This window comes from Cryptomeria japonica, chromosome 3 (assembly GCF_030272615.1).
Source record: "Cryptomeria japonica chromosome 3, Sugi_1.0, whole genome shotgun sequence".
NCBI lineage: Eukaryota > Viridiplantae > Streptophyta > Pinopsida > Cupressales > Cupressaceae > Cryptomeria > Cryptomeria japonica.
In genome coordinates this window covers 233,994,211-234,017,082 of record NC_081407.1, presented here as the reverse complement: position 1 = coordinate 234,017,082, position 22,872 = coordinate 233,994,211, and the positions used below count along the sequence as shown (strand labels likewise).

Below are 22,872 nucleotides of genomic sequence, written 5' to 3'. Positions count from 1 at the left end.
TGACAACCCCTTTAAAATTTTTGTTAAAAAATGAAAAATTTTCTCTAAGGCACGCTTCCCAAGGCAAGATTTTGCTTTGCCCTTGGATTGGCTTAATCCTTAGTCCATCCTCGATCCACGTTTCAAATTTCATCGCATTTTGAGTTCATTTGCTATGTTTGTTCTTCAATTTCGGGTTTTTTCTTCCTGACTGTAGGTGGAAAAATTTCTCTTGATTGCAAGTTTTATTTTTCTCTTGTTTTAGTGTTATAGGGAAATTTTAAAACAATTACAAGTGCACTTTATTTAAAACTTGTCACTTGTAACTTGCTTTTTATTTCCCTCTTGCTTTTTATGTCTTTTAAGTTTTAGGAACTTTTTGGACAACTTACAAGTAAGTTTAAAATTATAAGTTTAAAAAGAACTTGTAATTTCTTTGAAAAGTTCCTACTTAAGTGATTTTGACATGTAATAGGGATTTTATTTCCCTATTATATGTTTTAATGTTTTTGGTCACTTGTGAAGGGAATTTTATTTCCCTATGGCAAGGTTTTTTTCTAAAGTTTAAGTCATTAAAACTTGTAAAGGGGATTTTATTTCCTTATTACAAGTTATTTTGACACGTCTTCTTGTTCTTTTCTCTCACAAATCCGATTTTGCGTTATGAGTTGAAAAGTGAAGCAAATTATAACCTGTAAAGGAGATTTGAAAACCCAATTTCATGTTTTTTGCTTGCATTTTAAACTTGCTCCTTCTCTCCAAGAACCCGACCTGGTTTTTTTCCACGGAGTTTTAAATTTTGAAGAATTTCAAACCGATTTTTGTTGAGAATCCATGGAAAGAGGAAGGCGTGTCATTCTAGGAGCCGTTTTTATTGCATTATGAACCACGTTTTTTGCCAAATGGTTGCTGGTTTTGGAGGAATGTTTTAACCTCCTTTCAAGTTGTTTTTGCAGCACGTATGGAGGCGATTTGGTCTCTTTAACCTAAACAATTCACCTCCTTGCTTCAACACGTGTGTCTATTAGGTGTTTTGACTCTTTCCTCTTCCTCTTTGGATGTCGTTTTGGGTGTTTATAGTTGAAATCCGAGTTTGTTAAAAACGTGTCAAGGGTTTCAACGTTTTGCTTTTTACTTCTATTTAAGGAGCTGATTGTTTCTTTGAAAGTTATTTCATCTCTTTGGAGGGCATCTTGATCAAGCAAGGTATGTTTTGTTTTCAGTTTTTTTCTATTTTTATTTTGTTGTTCCTTGATTTATCAAGATTGATGTTTGTGTTGTTCTTTTTCATTTCAGGTTTGAGAGAAACCTTCCCATTTCTATCCAAGTCTTGAATGCAATTTGAGAATTGCATTGTCTTTCCCTTCACATATTTCCCTCTTTATTTGCATTCGGGTTTACAAAATTCGATTGCAAGAAGATGGAAAAGTGAGTTTTTCCCCTTTGGCTGAAAAGACTTCATCATCTTTTGCCAAAAGTTCGAGTTTCAAAGTTGTAAAAAGCTTGTCTTTCCAATTTTGGGTTTTAAAAACCTGATTACAAGTGAAGGCTTTTCCCATTCCCTTGAGGTTAAAATGAAGATGATCATCCAAAATTCTTTCCATATTCATATGCATTCATTACCCTCGTTCACACATTCCATTCCCATTATCTTTTCCATGTCAAAATTCCATTTTTCACACATCCTTCCATTTTTCTTATTACAAGTATAGTTGCATTCTGGTTTTAAAAACCCGATTGCGAATATGTTCTACCCCACTTGCATACTTGTAATACACCTTTCAAGATCCAAAATTGACCAAAAGTCAAGTTTCAAGTGTTCCTACTTATTCACCATTTTCTTCTCATGAGGGATACACTTTTTCCCAATTAAAAAGAAGAAACGTGTTTCATTCAGATGATCTTGATGTTGCTTTGACACTTCTAGATCTTAATCGCAGCGCACCAGGCTCTTGTTCGATGACTGATTTATCGTCATCTTCTTCTCAAAAGAAGATGGAATACAAATATGATAAGTACCAAAATGAGATATCTCCATCCCAAGTTTCTACTCCAATGGAGAACATCAAAGATATGGAAATTGGGCATTTTGACATGTCAGAGTTCGTTAAAAGGGTGGAGGATCCCAAGGATAGCAATATGCAGCTCCTATTGGACGGCCACATTCATCATGCTTCTTCCTTTCTAGTGGCTGCCCTAGAACCTGAGTTTGTTCTTGCTTGTGCTAACCATTTTGACAAAGAGACAAGAACTATGAGGAATGATGATGGGGAAGTGATAATCCGTCTTGATGTGGACACTATTGAGAAGGTTTTCAGAATACCACCAACATCTGTGTACATAGAGATCTCCAAAGATGGTGCAGTTGAGTACAGTGTTTCAAGAGAGAAAGATTGCAAATGCCATATCAATAGATGGATCAGTGAGCCAGGGGCTGCTTTTACACGGTGGGCTAAGTCGTACCGTAGTGATTTCGAGTGGGAAATCGGAGACACAATCACTCTTCTCAGTAGGATGATGGGTTTGGAACATTCTAATGTTTTTTAACCATGGATGTATAAGTTCATCATGCTCATAAGGCAGTCTCAACACATCTCTTGGGGCAAAATCATCAGTGATACCCTTTGCAAACAACTTGCAACAGTTCCTTCTGCTATGACGTTCTACATGAACTCATATTTAGTGTATATAGCAGCATCACTCAGAAACTTCCTTGGTCTTTCTACCTAGGGTGATTGCTCGCTTATACCCGTTTGGGATTACTATGACCAATTGCCTTTAAAGCCCAACAGATTGTACTACAGGAGGGTCTAGGACGCTTTCTTTGGTCATTATGTGTGCTTGTTTGACAAGACATTGAAAAACAAAAGAGTGTGTCAGATGCCTATTCCTTAATATGGCTGCTTATTCCTTCAATTCCCAACTTTCACTTACATGAGAGTTGGATGTTACAACTTCCAACCATATATGCTTCCTAGATATCCAACTAATAAGATCATTCTTATGGAGTTGGGAAGACAAATTATGGCTGTTCATGCACATCAATCTGTTAAGCATAAGGTTGGAATAGGAATTTCTACAAATAACCCATTAAAAATTGGCCATTATTCCCTAATTTACATCACCAAAGCCAAGGCCATGGAGATCGAAATGCAGGAAATAAAACTCAGAAGCTTCAAGCCAAGAGTAGATTTTGATTACCGAGGCATGAAAGGAAAGATCAAAAAGTTCTTCACGCATGTGCATCGGATAGAAGACATTTGGGTTGATCTCTGTACAGAAAAGGAGGTTCTTAAGATGGATTATTGTAGACTCACACTTGAGCAGAGTGTTGACTTAAACTTGGTGAACATTCCCGAAGGAATGATTGATGATGGAGTGATACTTGATCGTGAATATATTGAAAAGAGAGTTGATGAAGCACCACTTCCATCAATTCAGTGGTCGCATAAGGAATGCACTTCCATTCTTGATAGATTTCAGCCTATCTTAGCTAACACCAATACTTGGCTCAAGAGCAAGGACGTTAGACTCATCAAGATCAAGATTGGAAAGGAAGATGATTCTACAGGACCTGTCGGACTCAAGTCTGAAATCAAAATAGACAACAAGGAAGGTGCATCATCTTCAAGCATGAGAATCAAGTTGAGAGTCAGTAGAGCAATGGTACTTCCTCCTGAAGAAGTGACAATTCGAGGGAAAGAAAAGCCTTAGCTTCATATTCATGTAATTGATGCTGAAGATCCAAAGGAGGAACTTCAATCAGATAATGCTCCCGAGTCACCCATTTCAGAGTCACCTCATGAAGTTCCCCCTCAAATTCCTTTAGAATTACTTGTGCCTTCTCTTGACATGAATGTAGATGTTTTTTCCACTGTTCATATTGTTCCTATTTCAGTGGGTGAATCTCCTCATAGGGTAATTCCAATTTCAGCAGTAGAGCCGTCTCTTGATCATCCTCGAGAATTTGATGAATATCTTTGAGGATAATCCTGTGTATGCCTCTTTGTCAGAGATTGATACTTTTGCTTCTAGTTTTGATGAGTTCATGATGTAGTAGTCAGGTCCTTTGGTTAATGAGTAGTCGATAGTTGCCATTCGAACAGTAACTTCTCCCAGGATGATGTCTGTCATTCAAACAAATACTGCTTCTTCCTCACTTTCAGTTGTTGCTCAAGGAGAATTGATGGCTTTACTTCCAAGGCTTAGTTCTTTTACTCCTAAAAAAAAGAAGCAAGAAATCTCTCCTGACACCTTTGATTTCCAACATCTCAAGCAATCAAAACCTAAGGTTGCCAAAAGAGCTAAGATGATTTCAAGGGTAACAGTGGACATTACAGAATGAAGGTGGCTGAAATTGTTGAACCAATTGTAGACAAGCCACAGGAAGAGATGCAAGTTGTTGATTACAAGATCACAAGCGTGGAGTTTGGCAAACAAACACATGAAGTGGTCAAGCATGATGCTCAACATTCGGTAGCCTCATTGGTGTTGCGGTATGATGAATTTCTAGCAAAGAAGGATAAGCTAGAAGAGGAAAATGTGCAACTTGTTGCAGCAATCCAAAACATTGCCAAGTCTTCAAATGAAGGGTACAATCCTTCAACTTCTTCAAATGCAAAAGAATTAGTCCAAGGAGTTGAAAGAGCTGCTCAAAAGGTACAAGCGTTGGATTCTTGGGTATATCAACTTCATGATTTATGAACCCAAGTGTTGAAAGATGTGTTCCAAATGATGGTTAAGTTGGCGACCATTGAAGAAAAATTGAATCTGGCTTCTGAGGTTTTCAAACAGAACGTGAAAAGAGTTGAAGGCAATTTGATGGTTTAGCACAAGATGCCTCAAGAAAAGTTGAACGTTCTTCAAGAACATGACATTATTCCTTTTAGAATCATGTATCTAGAATTTGAAGAACTTTTGGAGAATAAAGTCCTTGTTCTCACGTCACTCATTGAGGATATTGATGATACCATGAAATTACGCACTAAAGTGTTGCAAGATGTTGTTTCTTGTGAGAAAGCTTCTTGTAATATTATGGATCAGGATGGAGAATTGTTGTCAGAAGAAGAAGTTCTCTCAGATCTGTAGATGAAGATTCATCATGAATGGAGGAATGAACTATTTTTCAGCTGTATCTATTCAAGCTTTGGTGAAATACCAAATCTTCTTGCAAGAAATCCGGTTTTCTCTTGAAAAGAACAATATTACAATCTTTCGTTGCAACTATGTTATTGTAAAAACCATGATCGTTGCGAAAAATACTCACAAACTGAATCCTGATGAACTGCAAATGATCATCCAAAAGTTTGAAGGGTTCATGTCCAAACATGTTGTAACATAAGTGTTTTTTAACATTTAGTTGTAGTCTCAAATTTGTAATTTCAGTATTGTAGTTTCCTTTTTTGACAAGCTTACTTGTAAAAGCAATTTTGTAAATTGCAAGCCAAGTCATTACTTGCATTTTTTTAATTACAAGTTGGTTGATTACAAGTCAATTTAGAATAGGACTTGTAATTTTGAATAAGTCTTAGTAGTTGAATAAGTCATGGTGGTTGAGAGAATTTTTCAAGTTAGTTGACATCCCCCCACCTTTTTCTTAAGACTCCTCTCCTTTAAATACTTAAGGAGTCTTTTGTAAAATCTATCTTTTGGAAAGCAAGCAAGTAAACTCTGCTAAATTTACAGCAAGAAAGATTTTGTGCTTTTTATGTGTAAATTGAATTTGAAAGAAATAGAAGAAGAATGCTCAAGGATTGAGACTTTGTGTTCAATATTATCTTTCTTGCTAATATTTCTATAAGAGCTTAATCAAATTTGATTTGCAGACTTTGTGTTGCAAGTATTGGAGATCAATATCAGTTAGAGTAGATATTCTGTTAAGAGAAGTTGTAGGACTTTGTGCGTATACTTGTTCTTGAAAGAAATTAGAAGTAGATTTTGTGATAAGGAATAGTTGTGAGACATTTAGCTCACACTAGTTCTTGCTGTTTTATGTAGAGAAGAGCAAGATATTTCAGACTTTGTGCTGCCATACTTTGTTCTTGTTATCATTAATATAGAAAAGGGTAGATATGATTTCACATATTGAAGACTTTGAGTTTGGTATTGCTGTCCCGTCCCGAAGGAAGTGATGGAAGTCTTTGTGCTTTCAGGAAACTTCATTTCCTTTCTTTCACTTTGTTTAATAAGTTGTTGCTACTATTATTTTCAATTGCTATCACTTTTTTGTGAAGAGAAAAGGATATAGTTTTTCTTGAAAGAAGAAGAAGAAAGACTGTTGTCTCATCCATTTTTAGTTTAAGAATAGTTTATAGATAGGGGGAGCCTTCCCTTTATTAGGAGAGTATCATACTCACATGCTGTGGTTAAAACCACAATTTTGTACATCCCCCAGGTGTACAAAATTTTCAACCAACACATGAATCATGAGAGAGAGTAATGGTTGAACGTGTGTGGCCCTTGTTTCTTCTTTTTGTAATCAATCAATGCCTATTCGAGAACATTTGAAATTAACCCAACATAATCATATAAGACAAGATTGTGAGTATGCAACGTATCACATAGGAAAACTACAGTGGGCTCAATGACTTTAATAATATTGTTTCCTTTAATACATCATTGCTGCTCTTAATGGGCCATATGGTTGTTGTGTCAACCATTATCTCTTTTGTTTAGGAATTGATCTATTTATAATTTATTAGAGTTTCGGGACTCACTAGGACTTGGCGAGTCTCGAGCTAGGTGACCCTAGGAAGTCCCAAGGGTCAAGACATGGGCTCGTCTAAAACCTGGGTGAATTCTGGTGAGTACCAGGTCTCGCGGACTCTGCCCAAACTCGGTGAGTCTTGATGCACCCCTTCTATTGTTGAGTTTTTCTCACATCTAACACGTTGTGCAACTTATTATAGCTACACCTCAAACCCATTAGCGCCTCCACTCCCAAACCACCACAAGTTAGTTCAACCTAACTTAGCTGCTTTCGTAGGATGGTGCAGACGCCTTTGAGCCATAGATTTCTAGTTATTATTTTGATATTTGTTTGGAACATTTGATCTCATGATTTCATATTCGATTAGTATTGTATACGTTTGACAATATTTATATATCTAAGTGTGCTATTTCCTACAACTATAATTTGCGTTTATTATTATGTGATCAATGCATGCTTGTGTATGTGATCCAATTAGCTTCTATTTGATGATGTTATTTTGTCTATAAGGTTTATTTAATAAAGGCTGCATGAAACAAGTTTTAATTCCTTAAAAAATTATAAATTTCTTGAGTTTTTCACTTGCTGAGTCTGCATCGAGTTTTTTTGCCGAGTTCCAAGTTGAGTCACCCTCGCCAAGTCCAAGTCTCATTTCTATGATTTTATTGCTGCATTATATCATATGGCTACTCTAACAACATTTTTGGCCATGAATTACTCATGGCTACTCCATTTTTTTTAATCTGAAGTTGCTGCTCTTTCTGAGCATTGATTGTGTATGCTGTTTTGTCATAGTATCGTAGGATATGCTGTTCTAAACGAAATCAATTGATTCCTTCCTTATCCAACTGCTCCTTAATCCCTTTTCTTAAGAGAATCACTGTCTTACTCTCGAGCTCAACGACCCAACAAAGGTAGAAAGTCATTGAAGAGTTGTTTTTGGCGGGTTGCAGGTAGAATCATTTTCTAAGAGCTAGGCAACCCTTGTGTAGGTGTTTTCCAGTGGTTATTGGCTGGGGTTGATTTTTCCTAAAGGGCTGAACCTATTGCAAGGTGTACCCGTGGCTGGGAGCCTGGCATGTAAGTATTTTGGAGCAAGCTTTGAGATTTTAAGTGTTTTTAACCTTCCATTTTGGTCACCCAATGTAATATGAAGCCCTGTTTGTGCTTCGTGCAAAAAATAAAGTAACTTGCAGCAATTAAATGACTAGGAAATATATGAAGCTGAAAATTCTAGAATTTATTTCTAATCTGATATTACAATCCGAGGACACCACTTAGCCTTGGTGGCAGAAATTTGGCATCCACACAAGGTGTACTACTTCTATGGCAGCCTTATACCCTCTTACCTACCTCTGCCTCTTTCATCCATAATGAGGTTCAATATTTACTTACTTCTAAAATGTATTAAAGATGAGCACTAACATTATCCTAAATGCTGTAATTAATAGTGGTGCTGAGATTCTATTCATACAAAGATAATGTGTATTCATAATATCAAGATGATATTAGTAATGTAGAGATGCTAACATTTTATGACTGGAATTTCTACTAAGTTGGCTGAAACCAACTTGTCAACCTGTAGCACTCTTAGAGGATGAATGCTGCAAGATAATGGGAGAATGGAATCAGTCTGTAATACTATGATACTGAGGCCATATCGTTCTACAGTATTGCTGTGATTAAGGTGATATTCATAAGGAAATATATATTGCCACTATGGTAGTTGGGACTATCGTTGAGGTATGCGTAAGATATTACTAGCAATGTTGAGAACATGATAGACTGCTTTTAATGCTAATCCAACATAATGTTATTGAATAGTCACATATAAATATTTTATATACTGTAAGGGAATAGTCATGTGCCTCAGAAATACCGTCATAATGATAGTGTATACCTGCCTTGTTCTCTTGCTGACTTACTGCAGACTTATGCTTTCAAATTGTTTACTGATTGCTTTCACCAATGGTTCGATGGCTTCCCTTATCTCTGGGAGTGTTTGTTCCTTGATTGTTTCATTGATTGAGTTTTTGCTTTTTCTTCTTGATTGCTGCTAATAGTTGACTGTCTTGTCTTATTGTGTTTGTAGGAGTTTGCCTAACGATCCAATAAATGCTCTAATGAGCGATCCTCCCTCCTTTGGTAATGGATGCCAATCCATATTAAATATCGTGGTTATTGACTAGTTGCATTCCTTTGCTTGGGAATGGACACATCTCTCCTTTGATCACACCTGTCCTCTTATGCAAATCGGGCTGTCTTAATCTGATTGAACTTGTTATATCTGACTGCTGGCTTTGATGGTTAATGATTGTTTGACTAACTAATAAATTGATTACTTAGTTGCTTCACATAAGAGGAGTCTTCTTCCCACGATGATGAATGTGTGAAGTTGCTGTTCTTCTTATAAGACGTGGTAGTCACTAGCAATCTTATTAATGTAATGGCTGCACAGTTGTTACACAATCCCCAACTATAATCGTTTGCTTAGGTTGCTGCTATTAACGTATCTTGTCTACCGATATATTTGTTTGAGTTTTCTAATCATATGGACCACTGCAGAGAACTGATCCTCTGTGCTATGCCGCTGATGATTGAGATGAAGTCTTGAATTGTTGCTCATTCACCTTTGATATGTGCTCTTGATGTTTGCTTCATCGGTCCTGTGTATTTAATTCACTGTATAAACTCATTTCACACTTGCCATAGCTATTATTGATAACATATTTGACAAACTTGCAATTTTGTCTTTTTAGAGACTTCACAAAATTGAGCTCCTAGTCGTCAGGATGGGAACAATAAAACATGCTCCTCATTATGATAGATTGAAGTATGCAGAGGATGAGATTAGCGTACTGGTTTATTATTTTGGTCTAGCGTCATGGAGGCGACATGACAGCCTGTTACAGACATTATTGATCCAAATCAGACCTGTCCACTCGTAGATTAATATTGCAGACCTTCGGAGCTTCATTCTTTGGCATTTTAAGACCCTTGGTTGTGGAATACCTGGACTGAAGGTATTCCTTTGAGGCAGAGACCTAGTCAGTGAATGGGTTATTCTTCTTCTCCAGAGTCCAATAGATGCAGTTTTGGCGTTTGTATGGGTTTCGGAGCTCATTTCCTCATAATTGCTTTTTATAGTAAGTTGGGGGATGCTTGAGAGGGACCCTTACTACTTTTAGTAAGTCAGTCAGATGCGCAGTGGATGTAGTTATTGACTCTTTGGTTCAGACGGTATTGAAATATAATGAATATTATAGGAGTTATTAAATGTTTAAATGGCCTTAACAATATTAATTATTAAAAAGAGAAAATTAATTAGTTATAACTTGAGGGTTGTGGGGTTTCAAGAAAGTCTGGTGCAGTATTTGGAAGATTCAAGGAGAATCGAATCAGTATTTTGCTGCTGCTTCATTATATCAGGTTCATAATTCAACATTATAGTTGATTTTTGGTTCAATAATCCAGTAGAACTATTTAGATTGGCAAGTTCAGTATATTAGCATTGTAATCACTGTTCTTGAATGCAATAAAGTGAGTTTATTATAGTTTTCAGACTTGTGTATTCTTCTATGCATTTTACATTGAAGCCAAAAACACCAAAAAAAGCATAAAATCCAGAAAAACAAAAAATTCAGAGATATTTTACAGAGGATTTCAGTTTGAAGAACTTGGGGTCTTCACATTGTTGGACCTGGGCATTCATTTGATCTATTGCCATGGCAGAGAGGGGTTTGCTTGTAGAAGGAATGATGTAATCAGAAGTTTAACGTAGCTGCTATACAGTTTAATCTGCACCAGCAAGTCTGCAGTCAACCGAACTTCCATTTCTGAGGGATTTTATGGTGTTGGGTTGCATTATAAATTTTCTTAATGTTTAAATTAGAGAGTTAAAGTTTACTCTTTAATAGATGTTTGCAGAAGGGATTGTTTCCTTGAAACATTAAAATTGCAATTTATGACCGTAGAGCCTCTTGTTGCAAATCATTTAAATACTCTATGACTGTGGATTACCTTTCATTACGTGTTCTTTGTAAGTTTATGTTGTGATTCCATTCAGCAAGAAATTTCAAAATTGAAATCAGGGGGTGTTCTTGCATATTTCTATTTTGAATCATACTTTATATATTTTCCCTTCTCACAATCCTTTTGTTTGTTCCTAATGTAGGATCCTCCTTGGTAATCTAATATATCTAGTGTATTGGGAACCTTATTAAATTCTCTTCAAAATTCGAAAATTGAAAATAATCCTTGATCCCACAGATTAAAGTTTGTCTTTTGGAGGAAAATGTGGCTGAGCTCTTTGTAGCTGATTAAGGAGTGAAATTTTGGCATAAAATTGATGCACATTTTTTATTTTTTAAAAAGAAATTTTAATGGCTGAGATGAGATGCAAAGTTTCCAAATTGGGTGGGAAGGCACAATTTTTTTTTTCTTTTTTTGGAGGTGTTTTAATATGATAAAAAAGGCAGCAGAAATGATTGTTTTTAAAAGTGGGCAAAAGAAAGCCCTACATATGTTCAGAATCTTCAGATTGTTCAAAATTCTCTTCTAGTAGAGAAGGCACAGATGCACCTTTTCACACAATATTAAGATCAAAATAGAGGGAGGTGGGTTACGTGAGTATGCATTCTCCCATTGACTTTGAAATTGAAGGGAAGAAAGGTATGTCTACACTTTCTTCCTCCAAAATGTCTAGTTCTAGAAACAAAGAAATGCTGAAAACCAAGTTTTGATGACTCCATGTTAGAGTCGATTTTGGATAGATGCCAAATTGAAGACCATGTCATGATTACATTCTGATTGTTTGGAGCTTTGTTCAAGGACACGGATAAGTTTTTAGATCAAATGGCTGACAAGTATGCATCAACTGGAAGATGAATCATTTTGTCTTCCCAAGTGTTCTTGTAATTAATAAGAACCTAGAAGATATTAGTTTGATTTAATGTTAGGGCCATTTGTGTTTTTAAGAACAGTCATTTGGCTAAAAAGATTCAGATGACTGAAATTGGCAAGAGAAAGGAAATTTCAAAGGAAGTGAGATTGCTAGAAAGTTAAAAGTCAAGTTAGATGTGAAGTGCGTATAAATTACTTTGGAAGTATAAAGAGATGTGTAGTTTGTTGATATCTTCTGCAAAACTGTTGATGTAATGAGGTTCCAAGTGGTAACCAAATTTTGAGAGTGTTGTCTCAGCCAGTTATTTGTTTGTACTTCACCAAAAAGTAACAGAAAATATTTGAATATGAATTTTGACTTCTAGTTTGCATGTTTGTGCTCTGAATAGGTTGTGGTTGATGATTGTTCATTTGATCCTCACTTTAGATGCACTATGTGCAACTTCATGAGTGGATCACAAATCATTTTTAGCCTAGCTGCTTGGAAATGAACAATTTTGAAAATTCAAATTAAGTCAAAGTTGACTCTATTATTGCACCTTTGAAAGATTCTTAGATGGAAAATGAAGATGAATGTCAATGAGAAAGTAGTTTACAAGCACATATTGGGAACTTAGGCTTATAGTCTAAGTCACACGGTTTGCTGAATTTCAGCCATTATATTTGAAATTCGGCTAACTTCAAAGAATTATTGAAAAATTGTTGAAATTCACTTCAAATTTGTATGAATAAAATGGCATAGTAGCTGTTTTAATAAAATATAGTTCAGAAAAATGTTTTTTTTTTGCTTTCTAAGGGTCCAAGAGGATTTTTCCTACCCTTTTAAGGGCTCAAAAAGTTTTTTTGGCCTTCTTTAGGGTTCTGCCTATATTTGGGTTTTGAATAGTCTTTCCTGGAATTATGGCTTTACTCTCGCATCAACTAGCATACAAGCATTTTGAATATGGCAGCATTTGAAATTTGGACTGTATATTGTTTATAGATGAATTTATAGGGATGTCCAATTCATTATCAACAAGAATTCTTGATGGTTTGATAATGTATTTGACAATGGACATTAATTTTTTTAATATATTTATTTTGGATAATGGACGATAGACATAATCAAGCAACATTATCCAAATTTTGGAAATTTTGACCAAACTATTAAAGCAACCCAAAATTTCAAACCTCGTAATTACTATCTCATATGTATCAAAATCTTCTCAGTCAGCACAATTCGATTTTGCCATCATATGTCCCTGGACAAAGCCAGCCATCAAGAATTCATCATCTTGACTGCATAATTTACAACTCAGTATTGGAAGCACATGTTTAGCTAATTGTGAATTTTAGCCTAAAAGTTGTTTGTGCAAGGATCTATTATGCTGAGCAAATCTGTTTATTAGTATTTAATACGTGAGAATTTTGACTATTTATATATTGGTATTCTGTTCCTTCGCGAGTTCATTACAGTTCTTTCTTTCTCATGTGCAGCTGCCAGCTGAAGATCGTGTTGCTGCATTATTTGTTGTTGGATTTTCCCTGTCAGGTATCTCATTTATTCTACTAGATTTAGCTGCTTCTCAACTGTGAAAATTTGCAAACCTTTGGGCTGGAATGTATGCTTAGATTTCTAATGTTATTTATATCATATATTGACAAATTAGATCAATAGAGGAGGTTAAACACCAGTTCTCTTTATGTGTATTCTTGTTTGAAGAGTCAATACGCATGATTGTATTAGTGGATGCATAGAGAGAATGTACTTAGTGCAAATGATACACGTGCAGATGATGGTGAAAGTGATGAACAAGTTGCTCTTGTGAGCCATAGTGGTACTTTGAACAGAATCATGATCAGAGATATCCGAATCTGTAGCCAATCTGCGAGGTAAGCATGCTATTATGTGCTTGCCTTGGTTTGATCTCAACTATTTAATCAATTTCTAGAAAACGAAATATCGTTTGCATTTTCCTTCTCTTTATTGGTGAAAAGTAATGGTTAACTAAAGGCTTGAACTTAATAAGTGTCTTGTTTCAGGGGAGTGAGACTTATGAGATTGGAAGAAGGTGGCAAGATTCAATCAGCCTCTATATTGGCAGCTTCTGAAGTCAACACAGATGATTTTCAAGATTTGGAACTTCAAGATGTTTCTTCTTAGCTATTGATTTTTCAAGTTTTCTAATGCAGGCCATTCAAATCAAAACACTTGCAATTTTGACCATTTCCAACCTTTCATGGTGGTTTAATCTCAGTTGAATTCAACTTTTTGTGATGCAAATTTTCTGTAATATTGTAAAAAGGGAAAGAGTTATCCGGTTTGCATATAAGGTGACAAGATATAGTGTAAAGTTTAAACTGATTTTTTTTTGGAATATGACAGAACCAGGCTCCAGCTCATTTGAAATGTATCCTGAAACATTATACGCGAGCAAGTAATTTGGCAGTTGGAAGAAAGAATCACAAAGCAATTTTGACTGCATTACATTTTTTTAGTGTGATAACAGACTGAAATAGTGGATAGATATAGTTGCATGTTAGTGGGGATCTTAGTACTTAGTATTTTTGTATTTGAGGAACTTGTTGAGAACAAAATTGGTTAATGTTTATGCTATTTTTTATTTGATTTATACTTTAGACAATCTTGGCTGTTTTCAGAGTAGGTTCTGAAGGATAAATTTGAGCTGGAATCATTTGGTTAATAGGATGCAAATTAGATAGAAATAAAACAGTGTTTAAGGCACAAGATGATTTTTTCTCTCCTTTATTCCTTTCCCCAGTTTTTAACGAAAAAAAATTATAAGTCTGAAATTTGTTTTGGATATTCTAAAGCTGAATTGAGTAGAGACGATTTCAGGGATCTCAGTGTGAAGGAAAATTTGTAAAATTCTGAATTATTAGAGAAAAAAACCCGACTTTTCCAGAACATATATATTTGGAAGAAATTTCTGTTTGGGGTAAAATTTTGTGATCTTTTTCCTCCCACTTGATCAGTTACACAATTTTTCTTTTTTAATTCACTTTGTTTTGCTTGATTATTATTTCTTGTTATTGAATGTATTTGCCTTTTGTAATATAACAGTCATAGTTTATTGTTTTTTGTGTATGGGCACATCTTGAACAACATTCCTTGATTTTTTCATTTGCATGCGAACTATTTATTTACAATATATAGTATAAATATGTGACAAGATAGAATAATATTAGCACAAGTGCCATAACAACAATTGGACCTTGTACAACTATTGCACCTCTCCTCCATGTGGGTTCAACTTGATAGGAGGTTAGGTCTCCCACAAAAGAATTAATCTTTGCTAGAAATCATCAGGTGTTGCAATCTGTTGGCGGTTATTAATTTCCATGATTGATTTTTACTTAATTTTTATTAATTGCTTTAAAGAGGACTCTAGATTTGCAAGAAAATTTATCTACTATTTTATCAAAAATGTTTTTCTTCGCTTTTCTTAATAAATATTATAGCACAATCAAACCTTGCGAACTACATTATAAGTGAAATATGGGCAAATGTGATGTAATCACTCTATTCTATTAATTTTCACTTATTTTTAGGGATTGGCAACATGATATATGATCGATGTTGAAGGCCATACCCTATTATTTTCAACATTAGACTCTTATAATAGCTCAACAACTACCAATTGTAACCCCAATTAACTTTTTTTCCTCATTTATGGATTGGTAGTCAAAATAAATAAATAATGAACAAGTGAATTGGAAATCTCTGCAATAAAAACTTTAAAAATTGAATTTTAATGGGGCATTCCATTGCAATAAGGGTCTTGCCTAGGTAGGTTTTGTTTGACAAGACTTAAAGAGTTTCCATGAATGATAGTTCTTTGTTGTTAGGTTGCTAGTGATGAAGCAAAGAGTGAAGTAGTTATTGCAATCCATTTGAAGTAGTTATTGCAATCCATTCACTTGTAGTTTTAGAAGGCCAGTGAAATTTGGAGATCCCTACACGAATTGGAAACTCAACTCCCCATTGGAGGAGGTGATAAGTGCATGTTGGTTAAATATTATCTCCTATTCTTGTATCTATCAATAGAAAAATAAGTTATAGACTTATTAGCCAATAAATGCATAGATTTTGAGCTGTCTACAAGTTTAAAAATTCCCAAATTTTTTGGTTGAGATGGGTTAGAGGCATTACAATATGATGATTAATCACCATTATTTGTTTCGATGCTTTCCTATGGTATTATATATATATAGTCACACTTTTTGGTCAGCCAACATAATAGGACATGGGTCAACCCATGCTCAATGGGGGTGACACAATGTAAGCTGCCCCCACACAAAGGAGAAATTTGAGGCACCAATATAGAGCAAGTTGGGTTGATCCTATTTGAGGATAAATTACCAACTTGAAAGATAATAAATATTTCCATTTATTTTTAATGCTATTGTGCATGAACTTTTTAATTTATCTTCCTTAAGTAGTAACATGATGTCCATTGAATTGTCCTTTGCCATCAATGATTATAACAACCTTATGCCTTTGATATGTGACAATTAATTTTCTTAGCTTTGGCATCAATGACAAAATGTCCAACAAATACTAGCACTATAATAATTCTAGTATATATAGATATTCTAGTATATATAATAATTCTCATATTTGTTGTTTTTCAATGTAAAGGGGGCTATGAGATAATGACAACACAACTTATAGGGCTAATGATAGTGACAAAACATAAAATAGGTCAAGCAAGATATGAAATCAACCCATGGAGCCTACAATCTAGATGGATGTTAAGGAGCTAGTGGTGTAGAATGTTACAATTCAAAACAAATGACAACACCCTTGAAAGTTGCATAGTAACAAAGATGAATGGTATAACAACTATAGAGTTAGATCAGCTAATTGATCTTTTCGTAAACTAAACGAAGCAAAAATTTACATGTTTTTGAAAAATCTTTTAGAGGCTCAATTTGGTATGTTTGAGTTCTTAGTGATTTATTTGAGAATATATATATTAAAAAAGCCTTCTTCAAAGGGACCATAGTTTCATGGTAAAGTTAGAATATGGACTGTGTGACTATGATAAGGGTACAACAAAGTTCAGTGATAGCACAAAAGGGCAAAGATTGTAGTACAACGTTAGTGAGTATTTTCAAGCTACTAGGCATAGCAATGAAGACAAACCATCAAAGGTATAATAATCATGATGAAAGGTTACACATGACAATCTTCTGAAAGGGTATGTATATCATAGTGAATATAAAGGGCAAATTTTATGGAGAAAAGAGTAGGGTATTTTAGAATAAGAAATCAGAATTGATGCAAGGAAAAGATAGTAGACTTGAGGCATTAAATATTTAACCATAATAGACTACATATTGCTCACAGAGATTGGTGTGACAAATATCTAGAGAGAAAATATCATCATCATCAAAGGAAGAAGATGTGGAAGAAGAGGAAAAAAAATCAGAGTGGGAAACTGTAAGGGAAACCCATGAAGAGGAGACAATTAACTCCAAACATAATCACCAACCTGTAGCAAGTAGAATTGCAACTGCAAATGGAAATGGAAAAATCCCACACTTCCAATCATCTTCATTGGTACAAAAGGAAGGTTTGTATGATAACAACCCATTTCAATCATGCTTTGACATGACATAGTGAAGAGACCTTTAGAATGACAATGAAGAGAAGGTTTATCATCATGGTAATGTCAAAAGATTGTCATAGACCTTGTCAAACAACAATAAAACTCTCCATAAATTAATGGCAACAAGACAAAGAAGTGGAAATAAGAAGTCACACATAATCATGTGAGAAATAAAAACATTGTTGCTCATAATAATCATATACCCTAAAAGTTTTTCATGAAGAATGTCAAATAGTATGTTATGTAGCAAAATATAGTGATATTTGATATAGAAAATGAATGAGGTCCCAATAAGGGATGATATGGTGATAAGAAACAAACAACCGAGGCTAACTTCCATGACAATTACAGTAAAGATGAGTGACAACATCTACTCAAAACCATAAGAAGAAGAAATATAGTAGAATGATAATTAACTATCCTTAAGGTTAGAGTAGGAAGGAGAGTCTCTACTCCAGTAGCCTTCTTACAAAGAACTATTTCATTTACAAATTCTCATAGATACCAATCTATACCAAGGCAAAAAGTTTGCGATTGAATTAACACTAGAACTTCCATATAGACATGCACATATATGAATTATCGAAGGGATTATGAAGGGTAATACTTCAACAAAGATAGCTCTTATTCTTTTTCAATGGTAATGAACTCAAACCCTCCCTTCTCCAAAGTGCTAAGAGAACAAGGATAAAAATGTTGGAGGAGATCATGAAGTCTAGCCAAAAGGTTTTCAGGAGAGCATTGGAAGTAGAATCCTAAATTTGAACCCAAAGGGTTTAAGAGTAAAAAATAAGATGAGATTCTTTAGAGCTAATTATACACCTTGGCATGACAAAACAATCTTAAAGAGAAAATGCATAGTGATACTCCCAAAATGCAGTCGTGGTAAGCAAGAAAAAACAAATGACAGAGATCAAGCTAAGGACAATCTTGACAATAAATGTCACAAAGAAATGGTCAAGCTAATCATAGAAGAAAGTGGTCTCGAGACATGCATGAGAACAATACACAATGAAAATGACAGTACATCATAGTCATCATATGGGGCAATGATGGGATAGTCATGTTGGGAGGTACTCCTCTACAAGAGAAGAAAGATATCATATTTGAGAGCTTGTTCTTGTGTCAAAATACATAACATTGACATTGTAGGTTGATTAAGACAATGCCAAAATGTAAGAAAGGATAAGAAGTATACAATCCTATAGAGGGTTTGAAGAAACATTAAGGCAAAAATATTGATCATAATTGTCCAAGCAACATAAAGAAATGGAGATAAGATTTCTCTGTCAAATAAAAAATCCATTTGTAAAGTTTTGCATACCTAACACGATGACAATGATAGAGGTCCTATAGTCATGGAGATTGATTGCAAAGACCAAAGGGTAGTCATCATTGATAGTCATCATTATGTAATGAAGAAAGATAGTCATAGGAGATTTCAATGAGCATATTAGAGATTGAATAATGACTTTCATGTAAGATGATGGTAGTGAGCAACTTATAGAACAATGTGATTATAGTTAAAGAGAAATGGGTGCCAGATCATACAAAGGAAGATAGTTGGAAGTATGAGAGTCTCACAATCACAAAGCTTGGATGACAACCTAAAAACATACAAATAGACATTGCTAAAGAATGGTCATCATATGTGGACTTTATAAGACTATTATGAAGATATTTTGTTAAGAATCATTGGTGTATGAAGTTGTTCCATCATTATGAGAAGGTACAATTAGAAGAATAATTTTAGGGATGTTTTAGTGATTCCATAATAACCTCATTTAGGCATATGGTGATACTCAATGATGTATGATAATCACTCCATGTACTCAATAAATAATGATGGGAGGATACAATGAAAAGAGACCGCAAGTGTGGGTGAGACATAGTGGCAATTCTAGAATGATAAAGTGACAATGCGGCAAAATGGCATGCCTACGTTATCCTTTAACAAATTATAGTGGAGAGTGATATGAGCACATGAAGACAAGTACCATGAAGTTGACAAAGGTAGAGGTAGCAAATTGAACATTAAAAAGTTGTTTTAGGACTCTTAGTGTCATTTTAACATGTGAGAATGTCTTTTAATTTATGGATATGTATATGTGTGGAAAACTGTTACAAGCCATAAAAACTCAATTTGAGGCAGTTTGGGAGGTCTTTAATAGCCTATTTCATATTCATCCAACCCAAATATCTTTTTCAACTACAAAATCATCGAAAGAGAGAATGTCTTATTACTTTGGAAGATTGGTTAATCAATTTGAAGAGCTAGAATATGAATATAGGGACAGAGGAGAAGATGTAGGGATTATTTTGAAATACTTTGACCTAGTTTTGAAGACCAACTAGTTATGTAAGAACCTCTCCAACACAATGCAAGCATCCATGTGTTGTTTTATAACTCATAGATGATGTTTTCACACATGAAAAGGTCTACCAAGTGTATAACTACAGTCCAAGGAAAGTTTCAAGCCATAACCATGCATTTGGGAGTAATCTGGGAGACCTTGAATGACCAAAATCAATTTCATCTAACCAAGGGAAGCAGTTGAAGACTTTTTTGAACATCCAAGGGAGCGTATACCTTTTGTGTGGTTTAACCAAGGCAGCCCATTAAATTTAGCCCACCATGATGAAATACTCGACTACCTTGAAGAGTATTCCTATTTTGCGCAAGACAAGACTAAACAAATCTTATTGAACATATAAAAGATGTAGCTAACCTCTGTGCAGTCCACCATATCATCAAAGAGAATGTTGCAATTAAATTGCTTGCGATGTTCTTTAAAGGAGAGGGTTTGCAATGGTTTAGAGGCTTTCGAGTGAATTCCATAGCTATGGGACCAACTTGGTAATGTATTTTGCAACTATTTTAAATAGCAATGAGACCACTTGTTCTTGGTTGAACATCTAAGTACTACTGGAAAGGATCCTCATGAGCATATGAGTGACTTTAACAATCGTTTTCAGAGGACTTAGAATCAGATTGCACAATTGGCATGATCGTCAGCTGAGTATTCTTTCCTTTATATCTTAGGGATCATAATAGTGATATTTCTTTCATGATACTATCTATTAGTCGGAATAGAATGTTGAGTATCATATCCTCTCTTAAATAAGAAAATCCCTAATATTGTTCTGGATGATCAAAGGGGATAACCTCAAGGTTCCAAATGTCAGGTTTTAACTACGGGATAACTCAAGGATGATGTGTTTTGCTAGTAACACAAGGGGGCTTACGTTTACAACAAGCTGACCTGCATCCAACGATGTTGCAATTATCAGATTGGGATATAAATAACAAAAAGGAATAGTTTAGGAATTCTAAGAACAATGACATTAATAGTTAATGTTGTGGGTAGACAGATTTCCATAAATTAACCTCTGGTTCACTAGAGATATACTCACAATTTAACAAGGATAGTGCAAGCTCCAAGGGAATGAAGTATTTTCAGAGTGGATGTACTCATTTAGGCACCCAATTCTGGTGCAACTCAAGACAAATACCTACAGTTGAACTAAGCACACTAGTAAGGTATAGACTAAAAATACACAGTGACCTACAATCAACATCCCCCCAATGGTATGAACTGGAAACCTCATCAAATACCATCACACTTCGTTGTTGAGATCACTTAACTCTACTTGACCAGCTGAAGGGAGACCATGCAAATGGAAGAAAAATAAAATAAGAAACACTAGACTTCAATGTTTATATATTGATTTCAATTGTCATTACAACAATTTCTTACAAAAGTCCTATTCTACTCCTAATCTGCTAATTGCATAACTATTCTAACCTCTTACTCCTAAAAATCTAACTATTTAATGTCTAAATTTTCTAATGCTTTACAAAGAGGCAGGCTCTGGCCTTTTATAGATTTTACAATTTTGATTCAAAGGTCAGTATTGAAACCATGCAATGGTTGGAATCTGCCTTCTAGAAGCCTGATAACTTTAGCCCACGCTTAGTAACTTTTAGTTGTCCTCCCAACCACCTTCTTAGCTACTGGCCACTGTTTGGTATCAATTTGGTAGATCGGGTAGCTGAGAAATAACTAACTTATGTCCCTTTAGTTTTGAATGCATTAAACGGGGCCCATAGGTAGTTATTTTACAATAAAACAATTCATTTTTTACAAACTTATTTTCTGGAATTTTCAATTGTGCATCTTCTGAATGTGGATAATTCTTGTAGCATTTTGAGTTGTTTTATTGATGCCTTCAAGAAATTTGGAACCCCGTCACTTTGGTCTTGATTTCATGGGACACTCTTCAATGCAGTGTGATCACCATTTTGACCCCACGTTGTATCCTCATCCTCCGGCCCTGGTGCTCTTCAATCTAATCTTTAAGTTTCCCCTCAACTCTTTCTACTGGCCTTGATCTACAAAAAGAAGTTCAATGCGAATTAATCACCTCGAAACATTTAAGTAAATTTAACAAATATTAAATGTTGTTAAGGCGACTGTGGGTGTCGTTTTGGCAAATAAGAGGGGAAAATGAAAGATGTTCATTTTAAAAATCATTCGAACCTCTTTTACTTTATTTCACTTTTGACTTAAGATCACACCACTTTAAAGGGAAAAAGTTAGGCATTTTGAAGCAAAAGTGTAAAAAAAAGGTCCCTTTATTCTAATTTCACACTTTGCCTAATTGAAGGGAGAATTTCGACATTTGAGGGAAAAGTGCAAGATGTTTTAAGGGAGAGTTTTGGCATTTGAGGGAAAAGTCTCTTTATTCTAATTTCACACTTTGCCTAATTGAAGGGATGTTTCATTTAAAAATGTTGCTTTATTTCATTGATTCCATGAATGTTGAGTTTGGGTTTTATCGGGGTTATTTGGAGGCATGAGGAGGAATAAAGCAACTCACCTTATAAAGCTTAAAGATCTATCTTATACTTCTTTCACTTATATCTCAAATCGGCCCCTTTGCTATAATATCAGTTATTGCAAGGCGTAGGGTTTCCTTCCACCATGTCTGACAGTTCTCTTTATTTAATCCTTCCCATGTCAAGGTATGCACAACTACTGGGTCGTCCTTCTATACTCACACTCTAACTTTCTGACCTTTGTTGTTGCTGGGTGTGGCCATGGCTCTTGGATGTATTGTTTTCACTTTGGTTTTGTCTTGAGGGTTTCCAAAACTCACTTTTTGTATTCTTATATGAGATAAAAGTTCTGTTATGTCACTATACAATTCTCCTGCTAGATGAACACTTTCTTGTGCAAAATGGTTAGCGCAACTGTTTTCCTGCACGTACAAATTCCTCCAGTTGTCCTCTCTTCTATACATAATCCCCTCTTCTGCTTGATCGTACGAATTCCACTTGTATAGATTTCCTCCTGATTTCTGTACGACAATGTCTTGACAAGTATTCTCCTTGTACGAATTTTGGATGCCTCCTATCCTAGTACAAATTTCTCTCTTTTTCGTACAATTTTTTGTATTTGTATGACTTCCTCCTCATGTTGTTTGGATTTCTCCTACCTTTGTATGGATTGCTTCACACCTTCCTTCCAACTTTGTACGAATTTCCTGAAACTCTGTATGAATTTCTTCACACCTCGTATGAATTCCTGTACAACGTTACTCATGGGTTCCTTTAAACTTCATACGGATTTCTTTACAGATTCCTTGTTCTTCCAATGACTTTTT

At 35.0% G+C, this 22,872-nt stretch overlaps 1 protein-coding gene across 2 annotated transcripts in view; it reads left to right on the top strand.

Moving 5' to 3' along the window:
- The window catches only part of LOC131067226 (DNA gyrase subunit A, chloroplastic/mitochondrial), a 225,220-nt gene extending 211,161 nt beyond the window's left edge, over positions 1-14,059 (top strand). For both annotated transcript variants that reach the window (XM_059218196.1, XM_058002183.2), the window contains exons 25-27: positions 13,067-13,121; positions 13,363-13,462; positions 13,613-14,059. In XM_059218196.1, coding sequence (XP_059074179.1) covers positions 13,067-13,121; positions 13,363-13,462; positions 13,613-13,733 — 276 coding nt within the window. In that variant the 3' untranslated portion in view covers positions 13,734-14,059. The remainder of the gene's footprint in view (positions 1-13,066; positions 13,122-13,362; positions 13,463-13,612) is intronic.
- The last annotated feature ends 8,813 nt before the right edge of the window (positions 14,060-22,872 follow it).